At 31.1% G+C, this 12,386-nt stretch overlaps 2 protein-coding genes across 2 annotated transcripts; one reads left to right on the plus strand and one right to left on the minus strand.

Moving 5' to 3' along the window:
- Window positions 1-934: 934 nt before the first annotated feature.
- Window positions 935-5,511, minus strand: LOC111311186 (very-long-chain aldehyde decarbonylase GL1-9-like). Its single transcript, XM_022910559.2, has 3 exons — window positions 5,330-5,511; window positions 4,681-5,038; window positions 935-1,613 (listed from the first exon to the last, which is right to left on the minus strand). The coding sequence occupies exons 2-3, from the start codon at window positions 4,909-4,911 to the stop codon at window positions 1,071-1,073; spliced, it is 774 nt and encodes a 257-aa protein (XP_022766294.2). The 5' UTR covers window positions 4,912-5,038; window positions 5,330-5,511; the 3' UTR covers window positions 935-1,070.
- Window positions 5,512-8,134: 2,623 nt separating this feature from the next.
- On the plus strand, window positions 8,135-11,631 carry LOC111312206 (NAC domain-containing protein 17-like). Its single transcript, XM_022912269.2, has 4 exons — window positions 8,135-8,605; window positions 9,351-9,628; window positions 9,723-10,974; window positions 11,189-11,631. Exons 1-4 carry the CDS (start codon window positions 8,416-8,418, stop codon window positions 11,539-11,541), a joined length of 2,073 nt encoding a protein of 690 aa, XP_022768004.2. The 5' UTR covers window positions 8,135-8,415; the 3' UTR covers window positions 11,542-11,631.
- The last annotated feature ends 755 nt before the right edge of the window (window positions 11,632-12,386 follow it).

The following is a 12,386-nucleotide window of genomic DNA, read 5'->3' on the forward strand; positions in this document are numbered from 1 at the left end:
ATAATGGCTAATTAAGCAATTAGGCGATAGATCAAGATTGAACAATGCTTTATATTTAAAAAAATAAAAAGAAAAAATTTGCATAATGTCTTTTTAAAAAAATTTATTAAAGTAGCAATAAAACAAAGGAAAAATAAAAATTAGAGCACCCATTGATTCATGTATCAATAATTACTATAGTATAAATAATTCAAGCAAAGGAAAAGAAAAAATTTAGTAAATCAGGTAAAAATATTTTATTGTTAATTGAAATATCAATTAAAAATGAAATCACATTTTCTTATCATTGTCTAATGATTACATCCTTTAATGTTTTAATGAATAATAAACTGTTTATTGAAAAAGAAAATCATTTGGCCAAAAAAAATTAAAAAAAAAAAAAAAAAAACAGAACGAAAATAAATACTAATAGGATGCACCGATAAAAAAGGATTCCAGTAAAAACTTGAGTACATTATGAAAAGAAAAAAACCAATGCTCAAAATTAACATTTAACTTGGTTTGTGAACTTTAAAAAACTCTAATGAAGATACCTCTTCTCACTCAACTTCTTTTATACCCGAAAAAAAAAAAAAAAAAAAAGAAACGAAGGACAAATTATTGTGAAAAAGAGAAGCAAGAAATCAAATTAGACAATACTGCAATATGATGCATAATAAGAACCTGAAATCAGTAATTTAGGCACTGTAAATTACATATAATAATCTTGTAAATCAATTCTAGCCGTCTTGCTCATCAGCTAGTCCCAGACAAATTACCAAACATGAAGACCTAGATCCGGCTAACATAAACAAATATGCTACACAATAGACAACCCAGAATGGCAGAATTAACAATTCATATAGTTGGTTGGTAAAATAATTGTAACTAAACACAACATCGTCAAGCAACTAGAAACAAATAACCCAATGACCTCCCCTAGAACTTCAAGCCTCAAACAAACCGTTTCTAATTTAACTTCCCTAGAATGGCACAACCTCATAATATATATATATATATATATATATATATATGTTCCAGTGTGAAATGAGAGCCTCTAGCACTACACAAGACAAATCATCGGAATGTGACTAGTCTTTCTTTATCCTTGCCTCAAAACCCCCTTCTGGTCGCTTTAAGAGAACATAAGGCATGTGAGTTCCAAGTAGCGTATCCCAAATTGGGAAGAATGGCTGGGAGTAGTTGTACTTCATTCCTTGGATTTGATGATGGATGTCATGATAAGCAGAGTTATTCTGGAAGCAAATGTGGAATAAATTGCCAGGCAACCATAGCCCACAATGATCATCCACAGTTTTAACCACAGCAAAGCAGAAGAAAATTACAGCTGTTCGTGCAGTCATTCCTGAGATGAGGAAAGAGATGGCACCGCCAAATGTATCAAGCAAGAGACCCTCAAGAGGGTGATTATATAGGGCCCCAATCGCATAGGGAACAACCAGCCTATGATGTTGGGAGTGGACATGACGGTATAAAAATTTGTTATGATGCATGAAACGGTGGACAAAGTACTGCCATGTATCCATGACAATCATTGCAACAATAATTTGCAAAATTTGAACAGGAATAGAAGGCTGGATTGTGGTTCCAGATGCATCTGCTGTTGATGTCAACTACAGCAAGAACACAAGAATATTAATTAGCCAAAAAGTGTCCTCCATTGTAATAAAAGTTCCATATCTCAAGCTCAAATAAGAGCCATGGGCTTATTATCTTATTGAAACCACTATTATCTAAGTCATAGCAGTTTTTCAACCTCTTGGCAGAAATTAAATAGACAATAAAACTACTTAATCAACAAAATATTCAATTGAATTAATTGTTTTGCAGATTAGATAAAAAAGCACTAAGGTTTTAGCAAATAGACATTTCCAATATCAAAAACATTTTACAGACAAGACAGAAGTTAAAAGAAGAAAAACATGTACGATCCCATTGAAGTTCAACAATCTAATGATATCAATTCCCATTTCAAAATGAAGCAACAGAACAAAATGGAATTTGGTTCCCAAAGTACGAGACCATATAGAAAGACTTCCTCCATGGCTAACACAATGGAACTACAAATATGAGCAGAAGGTAACACACATTCAACTCCAAAGAAGCAAGCCATGATATCCAAGTTTCAAAGAAAATTAAAGCCTATTTGGAATTGTGATTGGGGAGTAACTCTGATTTGGAACATTATGAGATTTATACAAGATGGGGAACATTATGGTGATAAGCCACATTTTTCATTTAAACCTCACTTAGATTGAAATCTGAGTTCATTTGGCATCTTTTCCAGTCCAAATGGTTTTCAGGATCCCAAGCACAAGCTGAAACTCGCCCTAAACCAATTACAGACATAATACTGCCTAAACAAACTTACTAAGCAAAATAATCCAAACACATGCCACCTATCTGACTTTTTAGGTGCTTGAATGAACATAAAGTCTCCTGGTTCCACTTCTATGACAGTGCCACTGGAGAGGCCCTGAGTGCATCAAGATTTGGCTATTTCAGCTTGGCCTACTTAGCTGACTAGAAAAGAGACCAAGGTCACTGAATATAAAAAGGACAAAAGGTGATTTCAGATTGTTACTAACAACTCTTGAATATGATAAATGGAAACACATACTGCTTGTATAAATGAGGACAAGAAAGGAGGTAGATTTGGATGATTATATGGAGGGGAACTGAGATTTTTTTTTTTTCTTCATCCAATCACGCAACCTAGATTAGCAATAAGTGCATTAAATTCATGACCAATTATTTGACACACTTGATGGAGCTGTAAGCTACGCTATTCTTGATGGCATGGTGTTGCTTTGATTAAGGAGATTTACAAGCAATTAGGACCAAATGCAAGAGGAAGTTGACAAGTTGTGAGGCATTATCCTAATAATACGAACTCCACCGTGTTCTAAAATGGAAAGAAGAATACTAGCAACAGTTTCAGGAAAAAAAGGAAACCTAACACTTAAGAGGACATCTTACTGTCATGACCTGTACAAGCCAAGAATCAAATTTGGGGAATTGACATCAACATAGCAAAAACTTTTATTTTAAATGTTTAAGTTTCAAATGAAAATACACAATGTGTCATGAGCAGTCATCATGCACCAGAAAAAAGATCGTTGAGCAACAGAAGTAATTATATCCAACAGGTCTTAATATGCATTAACAAATGGGAGATGCCAAACTAGAATGTAATAAAATTAGAGGTCTAAATACCTAAAGAAAATAACTCAGTCCTTACCAGTATCCTTTAGAAGAAGGGAGAGGGTAGGGGGAGAAAAGGAAAAGAAAAGCATGCAAGGCAAAAAAAATTTGTTTTCCCTTGTACATGACACTGCCAAGATTTCAATCCTGAACTAAAACTATTTCTCTTCATCAGCTATTAAACCCATTGTAAATGCAAATTTTACTTCATCAAAAAAAAAAAAAAAAAAAAGAGAAACCAAAACTCATGTATCTGCTTCACCACAAAAGATATAACCCCATGCGTAAATTCTAAGCAATGCAGATTACATCAATAAACATACACAGAAAACCACAAAAACCAAATAATTCCAATAGAGTTATGCGACCTCTTTTTGGTCTCCCTCTAATACCATAAGAACCAATAACCAATCCATTCCCATTGATGGAAGTCCTAGGTCTTCATCGTATCCAAATTTTCCTCACTGCATCAGTGACCACTTGCCACCATTGATCATGCCTCCAAATTACTTGCAACGATCAAGTAACCAAAGAAGATATTCAAACTTGATTGAAAACATAAAACCTAATCTATATTTACTCTATCCTCCTAGAAGTCATTAAAGGGGGAAAAATTAAACTGACTACATAAACTACAAGGACTAGGGAATATATGTCAAACCTAGTGTAAGGCATTGCTATTTTCACACAACTCACTTTCATTTGCCAAAGCCATGATTAAATTACACATATTATCCATGCTCAATTCCATTTTGAATCACAAATACAAATTGCCAAAATCAATAAAATTTTTCTTGTTATTCTTAGCCTCATCTCTACGTATGCTGCACAGATTTCTTTGAATGCTCATTTTGTGAACAATGAGTTTGGTTTTACTTATTCTTTTTAGTGCAGAAGCATTGTAAGGAATTTAAATTCACAACTGCCAAGATGTAGTTTACTTACATGAAATAGGATATTTTAAAAATGTAGGCCTATGGTTTATTTATTATAATACTAAGATGTTTTATAAAATTAAAATTAATCTTTATAAAAATCACTACAACTTAATACTCCTTTTTTTTTTCTTTTTTTCTTTTTTTGGCTATAATATGTCCTTTTCATTTTAAGTTGTTATTTCTATTGTTAACATATAACAGTACTCTAACCTATTGCTTTGAATTCACTTACAACAATTTCCAGCATATCTCTTCTCAACAAATAAAAAAAAAGATGAACTCCTACAACACTGACACTAGAGCACCTAAACCATAACGCCAAGCACAAATTTTACTGTAAAACAATCAAAGCACCCCATCAACTGAACAAAAAAAACCAAGAAACAGCAATTGATCTCATCTCATAATGGTAAACACATACGACATACTTACAATGAAGATTAGAAAGTTTTATTTATCCAAAAAACAAAAGGATTAAAAAGCAAAGTAAATGATGAAAGTATAAATGATGAAAGTATAACACGATTCTAAAACTAACCAGAAAGAGCAATTGAGCAACTGTTGCTTGAACAAGCTGTTGAAGCAAAACACCCTTAACAACTGAAGCGAGGGTCACGAAATTCTTCTCTTCCTCCTCCTTTCTAGTATGTAAACGGTACTTATCCAAAGGGGGTAACAGCTGATAAAACCCAGCATACAACCAATAGACTACAATTGGGGCAAATGTCCCCATTGCTTCGTCACTCACATATCCTTCCCAAAACACCATTTGTTTTCTGTTTGTTAATACCCAATTGACGAAAGCATACAATTCCAGATCAATAATTTTTCTTTTTCTTTGGCCTAATACCCACTTCGAATTTTACAAATTTGAAGCTGCATTTACAGTTTCAACCCTGAAATAAACAAATATATAAATAAAGGATCTTTAACACGAAATTAAGCAAAATTTAGCAAGATCAAAACTTTTCTTTTTCTACAGTGATTCTGCTTCAGTTAATTCCACATAAAAATAAAATTTTCTAAAAGAATTTAAGTATTAATTTATCAAGTTGTGACTGGTCAGTACCTTGCATTGCCATAAAATATGCAAAACATTTTTTTTAAAATGGCAGAAAATGAGGGGAAAAGAAAATGAAAAAAAATATGAAATTTTGGAAGAGAGAAAAACGAATGCTTTGACTTACACGGGATCGAGATTGATCACGAACTGTCGAAAATTGCAGTGAAGTTGACAATGCATTCAGATCTAGTACTTTTTATATATTAATAGTCCCTTTGAGAAGTTGAATTTTTAAAAAGAAAAGTTTGAGGCAGAGAGGGGGAGATTTTGCCTCCGGGTTTGTTTGGGAGACAAGAAAATGATGGTGTTTAATTTCTTCTTTTCATTTTTCATTAAAAAACATATCATTTATAATTTTTTAATATAATATTATAATTATAATAAAGATTTACGTAAAAATTTATCATTCAAATTTTATATAAAATTTTAATGAATTTATGTAATTTTAAATTATAATTGATTAATTATATTATAATTATTATAGATGACATAATTTCTTGTAATGATATTTTCTTGATAATGTACGCATAGTACCACCGTACCGTACGCGTTGGAGTGTAGAATCGCTTCAGAGCAGTTGTCTTAATTTTGTTGCCCGTAAATACTAGTATTTATTATGTTGGTTGGTTTTGTATTTTTCTTATATTTATTTTTTTCTTTTACTTTAACTTTATATATAAATTTGAACAAAATAACCAAATCCAACCATTCGATTTAATTTTTATATTACTATACTAGTTTTTTAAAAGGTTTTTCACTTCATTTAGTATTATTTTATTGAAAAAATATTTTTAATCAAATTCGATTTATGAGATAATCCATTGTATTTGCATAAAATTAATGAAGAAACAAAGAGTAATACTATAAACACCATTTATGATTTTATATACAACAAAAGGAAAGGCCTTAGTTTTACTACTATCATAATTATCAAAAAAAAAAAAAGTTTGTCCAATTGAATGTTGAAAAACTGCTTTGAAAGCACACGAATCCCCTAGCTAGCAATAGTATTTATAACTTACGTCACTGAATTCCTAAGATTGTAAAATATTATAAAAATAAATTATATGGTAGATTATACTCTATTATAAGCGTTGTTATTTTACATAAAATTTTATGCTACTATTACTAATTTCTTGATAAATTTTTTACACACACATTTGGTATAATTATGATTTATTTATTGAATTTAAATTTTATTGATGATTGGTTGAAAGCTTATTGAACATTAAAGATAATGGAATTGAGACTTATAGTTAGAAAATACGATCAAAGAGTATTGGATGCGTTTTGACTCTCAAATTAATAAAGTTAAAGGTAAATGAGAAAAAATATGAACTGTATCAAGGAAACTATAATAGAGAAAATGCTTAAGTGCTATATTTATATGTCTTCTCTTTATCTTATATATAAGATGAATGACGATGATTTAATTAAAATAATTAATATTTGATGGCAACTCTTTGTAAAGTTCAAGGAGGATTCATGTAAATGATTGCAAACTATATTTAATAATCTCAAGTAAACATGAATTATATTTTATGATTTTAAACAAATTAATAATAAAATATTTAATTATAAAATAATGTCTTAATAAGACATTAGTGGAGTTGTTGAATGAACTTATTATAAATGAGGGATGAGTCAATTTTAAGGTATAATAACGTGACAATTAAGCGTGGATTAACATAAGTACCGAAAGAGTTAATTTTGTTGATAGAATAAATAAGCAAAACAAATTTGATCATATGAAATGTAAATGTTTTTTTTTCTTCTCTAACTATATTTATAATTTTTGGAATAATTGAAAATGATAATATTAAATATTTTAGTAATGCACAAGGCAAGCATTCCTTATAAGATGGGTCACACACTTTTCATATTTTCCATTAGGGGAAATTTTCAATTTAGAGATATTTATTTAAGATTTGATAGAAAAAAAAGGTCAAATATATATTTAGCTTATAAACTTTATAATTTGGATGACATAGATACTTAAAAGACTTTTTTTGTTACATTAGTACTTGAACTTTCAATTCATTATCATATTAGTACTTTTGACAACATAGTTAGTCAATTTTGCTAACGTAATATGAACATTTAATAAATATTAATACGTGTAAAAAAGTATGATTCAATACCATATTGTGTTATGTCATGCTCATATCATATTTATAAAAAAAATTTAGATCAAATATTCAAAAATTCTAAAAATTTTTAAAAAAATTTTAAAAAATCTAAATTTTTTTTATAATTTTTGAACAATTCAAAAAATTATAAAAATATTAAGAAATTCTACAAAATTCTAAAAATTTTCTAAACATTCTAAAATAACTTTTAAAATTTTTTTGAAAATTCAAAAATTTTAAAAACTTTTAAAAATTATGAAAACTTTAAAAGACTTTAACAAATTTTCAAAATTATAAAAATTCTAAAATAATTTCAAAAACTTTTAAGAAAATTTAAAAATATTAAAATATTTTGAAAAAATTTAAAAAAATTATAAAATCTTTTAAAATTTTTAAAAAGTTCAAAAATTTAAAAATTTAAAAAAATCTAAAAACTTTTAAGAATTTCAAAAAGAATTAAGGAAATATAAAAATTTTCAAAAAGCTTCCAAATTTTTAAAATAAATCCAAAAAATTTTTAGAAAAGAAAAACCAAAAAATAACAGATTTAATAAAATCAGAACGAATTAGTCAAAGTACTAACATAATAATGAGTTAAAAATTCATGTACCAATTTAATTAAAAAAATTTTAAATATCAATGTAACCAAAATTACAAAATATAAGGCCAAATACCTATTTAACCCTATAAAAATGTTATGACTGTGACATCAGCAAACCGGGATTTCGACCCACCGGTCCGAAAGAGCACCGTTTTCTAAGGTCCAGTCTATTTATAAAAGTCGCTGGTCAGCCAGCCTCGAGTTCTAAAGCTTCCGGGAAAATTTCCTCTTTGACTACAAATCACTCTTTTCTTTTTGTCCAAATCCAAAAAGAAAAAAGTCCAAAAAAGATTAAAAAAAAAAAAAAAGTAAAAAACCCTTGTCTACTTGTACCCTAAGATCTGCTTTCCTATTTTATGTCATGTGAAATTAAGTTCCTTGTTTTCAAGTTCGCTCTGTTTTTAGCTTTCTTGATAAGAAAGTTTTCTTTTCTTTTTTGCCTATTTAGTGAAAAAAAAAATCTTTTTCTTATCAAGAGAGATGACAGCTACTGCGACGGCTGATTCTTGTTTTGGCGACGATCAAGTGTGGCCACCGGGGTTTCGTTTTCACCCAACTGATGAAGAGCTGGTTCTTTATTATTTAAAGAGGAAGATCTGTAGAAGAAAGCTCAAGCTTGATATCATAAGGGAAACTGATGTTTACAAGTGTGACCCTGAGGAGTTGCCTGGTAAATTTTTCTTCTTTTTTCTTTAACGTTGAAATTTTGGGCTCTTGTTTTTACCTTGGCTATTTTTGGTTAATTATTGATCTTGTTTTTTCTGGTTACATTTTTTCTTTCATTTTATTTTGTTGGTTTAACTGATATTAGGGAGTTATCTTTTAAAATGCAATTATATGTCTAGGGTTTTGGTGCGTTGACTTGGATTTTGTTTGATTAAATTGAGTTGATTTACTTTGCACAGTAATTGGGCTGTTTGTTTGGTTATAGTTCTTGTTTTCTTTTTGTTGGATATTAATTGGTTTTGATGGAAATTTAAAATGTAAAAATTGATTGGATGGAGTTGGTGATGGAACTGTATTATCGTGTGTGATTTATTCAGGTTCCATGCTCCGATTTGAAGGTTGCGGTTTTCAGAGTTGATTGGTGCGTTTTTATTAGAATTTTGTTTGTTTAGTCGTCTAACGCATTGGAGCTATTGTTTCTATGAAATCTAACTTCTTCTTTTAACCTCTGATTCGTATGGTCTATGGGAAGCTGATGTAATCAATGATGAAATTTTTAGATGCCCCCGTTTATTCTATAGAACAAAAATGGTTTGTTTTTGTTCCCATTTGGGGCTCTTGATGCTATCTGTTTTACAGATGGATTGTTTGTTTGATAAACTTCATCAGTAGATTGGTTACTAGTTTTTGATTTTGCTTTAATTGGTTGTATTATCAGTTTTCTAATGAACAAGAAAATGTTAATACAGCACAATCAATACTGAAGACTGGGGATAGACAGTGGTTCTTTTTCACTCCAAGAGACAGGAAATACCCTAATGGAGCAAGGTCAAACAGGGCAACCAGACTTGGGTATTGGAAGGCTACAGGAAAGGATCGTACTGTTACCTGTAATTCTCGGACAGTTGGACTCAAGAAAACTTTAGTTTTCTACAGAGGGCGAGCACCTAATGGTGAGCGAACTGATTGGGTAATGCATGAGTATACCCTTGATGAAGAGGAACTCAAGAGATGCCAGAATGCAAAGGTATGCAGCTGAAGAAGTTTCCTAAGAAACTTTTCTGGTTTTCCTCCTGTGTATGAGCTGTTTATTAATTTTGTGTTTCTTATTTGTGTTTCAGGACTATTATGCTCTCTATAAAGTTTACAAGAAAAGTGGACCCGGTCCTAAAAATGGAGAGCAGTATGGGGCAACATTTAAAGAAGAAGAATGGGCTGATGAGGAATATGCTCGTAACCCTGTAGATACAATCACCCCTTTGAAGTCACCTAATGAGGCCATTCCTGATGATAATGTTAAAGCTAATGATCAAGTTCAGTTTCCATTGAATGATATTGAGGAGTTTATGAGACAATTAGCTGATGGGCCTGCACTTTCACTGTCACAAGCTCATCTTGGATATGTATTGCCTCAGGTTGTCGGTGAAGAAGAGACACAAAGTACTTTGCTGGACCCATCTTCGAGGGATGTTCTCTTTCCTGAGCCACTTTTGGTACTTCCTGACCAAGTGAGCTTTGAATTCTCCCAGCCACCCAGTTCTGAATTGCAGTTGCATGAGGCACCCGAGGTCACATCTGTTGCTAACATATTTGAACAGTTACCTCAAATATGCGAGAATTTCCTGGAAATTGATGATCTCACTAGTCCTGAACCTTTGACCTCAAATGTTGAGAAACCTGCGGAGAACGGGCAACAGTTCAATATTTTGGATGGACTGAGTGAATTTGACCTGTACCATGATTCAGCCATGTTTCTAAAGGACATTGGGCCTATTGATCAAGAAACAGTTACATTCTCGGATGCTGATAATATGATAAATCAGGTAAGTTACCAGTTGGAATCCCAATCAAATATAAGCCTGATGGATCAGCAGTTGCATAATATAAACCTCATGGATTGGCAATTGCAACACCAATCAAATGTAAATCTGATGGATCAGCAGTTGCAGCCCGAATTGAATACCTTTGGGGATAATCAGCAGTTGCAGCCCCAATTGAATACCTTTGGGGATAATCAGCAGTTGCAGCCTCAACTGAATGCCTATGGGGAAACTGAGCAGTTGCAGCCTCAATTGAATATCATTGGTGATACTCAGCAGTTGCAGCCTCAATTGAATGCCTTCGGGGATAATATGTTAAATCAGGGGGTTTATCAATCTCATTTGTGTTCAAATAACCTGATGGATCAGCAGTTGATACCCCATTCAACTGTGGAGCAGGTGGATTACCAGTTGCAGTTCCAGTCTGTTGGAAATGAGCTGGACCAACATATACAATTGGATCAGATCAATGGCTCAATTTGCACACATGATCAGAGTGGTGATGTCTTCAATCCATCAGGATCAAATCTCGGAAATGCCTCTCCAACTTCAGGTAGAGCAAGTGTGGATATCAATATGCATTTGTTTGTGAGCTTATCTTATATTCACTGAGCTATGCCTTTGTTTTGGATAAAGTTGCTGTGGTAGCCCATCCCTTCAGAGCTCTTGATCAGATGGATTGCTTGTCAATGTGAAAAGCTACTCACTCATATACTGCTAAACTGTAACATTTTGCTTATATATGGTTATTTTTTTATTGTCTTTAGGTTTTACACACAATAGTATAAATCAAGACCAAGGTGACAAAAATGGTGGTGGTGCAAGCCGATTTTCGTCTGCTCTGTGGTCGTTTGTGGAGTCAATACCTACGACTCCTGCTCGTGCATCTGAGAGTCCCTCAGTAAATCGGGCTTTCAAGCGAATGTCTAGCTTCAGTAGGTTGAGACTAAATGCTGGAATCACTGATGCATCTGCAATCGATGATGGTTCTGCAACTGCTAGGAGGACAGATGGAAATAGGGGATTCTTTTTGATTTCTATTTTAGGTGCATTATGTGCTATCATATTGTTCTTGATAGGAACCGTAAGGCCCCAAGGGAGATCTTCTATCTCCTCGTGAAAACAGGGAATTTGCAGCAATATTTGAAACTAGTATTTGTTAACATGTAAATAAATAGAGATAGCTTTTTTTTTCTTGAGATTATAAATATAGGTAACTTAAATATGTTAAGCAAGCACCGTTTCTACTTAAAATCAAGAGTTTGTTACACTCTCATAAAAATAAAATTACTATATTTTTGTTCATTATTTACATAATGATAATATCATGCTATTACATTCAATAATATAAAAAAAAAAATGTTACACAACAAAATTTTTAATGGAAGAAAAATCGCAGAAAAGTGTCACGAAAATTTTGAGATCTTTATTTATTTTTTTCTAATTTTTTAGTGGTATTTAAAAACATGAATAGTGAATAATCCGTTTGTTATTTTAATAAAAAATTAAAAAAAACGTAGGATAATGTGGGAAAAACATATTATATTATTTTGATTTAAATCACTTTTCAATTTTATATTGCCTAATTTGTCATACCGTACCCAATTTCAAATTTACTTAAAATTTTAACAATTCACTTCATTTCATCTTGCATTACTTTTTATATTTGAACTCACTATTTAATTGAGCTAAACCAATTTTTTTAAAATGCACATACCATCTTGAGTTAAATGCTTTGCAATTTTTTAAAATTAGGTACATTGTTATTCATTAAAGAATTTAAAATTAGTTATATTGTTATATATTGAAATAATTTAAAATATATTGGCATATGTATCCATCACTTTTTATGTAAATTTTGGTAACGTACAGATTTTAACTGCTATTTTATGCATCATTTTTTTATTTTTAGATTTTTTTAAATGCTTTTTAAAACTTTTGATTTTTAAACATTTTTATTGCTTT

Source organism: Durio zibethinus, chromosome 1 (genome assembly GCF_047325235.1).
Source record: "Durio zibethinus cultivar Kanyao isolate XHJ-2024 chromosome 1, ASM4732523v1, whole genome shotgun sequence".
NCBI classification, from domain to species: Eukaryota; Viridiplantae; Streptophyta; class Magnoliopsida; order Malvales; family Malvaceae; genus Durio; species Durio zibethinus.

What these genes read in the sequence shown, in the direction of transcription:
- LOC111312206 (XM_022912269.2), top strand. Translation starts at nt 8,416, where the DNA reads ATGACAGCTACTGCGACGGCTGATTCTTGTTTTGGCGACGATCAAGTG. An exon ending in AGAGATGCCAGAATGCAAAG is followed by an intron (nt 9,629 to 9,722) that starts GTATGCAGCTGA and finishes TTTGTGTTTCAG; the next exon opens with GACTATTATGCTCTCTATAA. An exon ending in AAATGCCTCTCCAACTTCAG is followed by an intron (nt 10,975 to 11,188) that starts GTAGAGCAAGTG and finishes TATTGTCTTTAG; the next exon opens with GTTTTACACACAATAGTATA.
- LOC111311186 (XM_022910559.2), bottom strand. Translation starts at nt 4,911, where the DNA reads ATGGTGTTTTGGGAAGGATATGTGAGTGACGAAGCAATGGGGACATTT. An exon ending in TTGCTCAATTGCTCTTTCTG is followed by an intron (nt 1,614 to 4,680) that starts GTTAGTTTTAGA and finishes TTCTTGCTGTAG; the next exon opens with TTGACATCAACAGCAGATGC.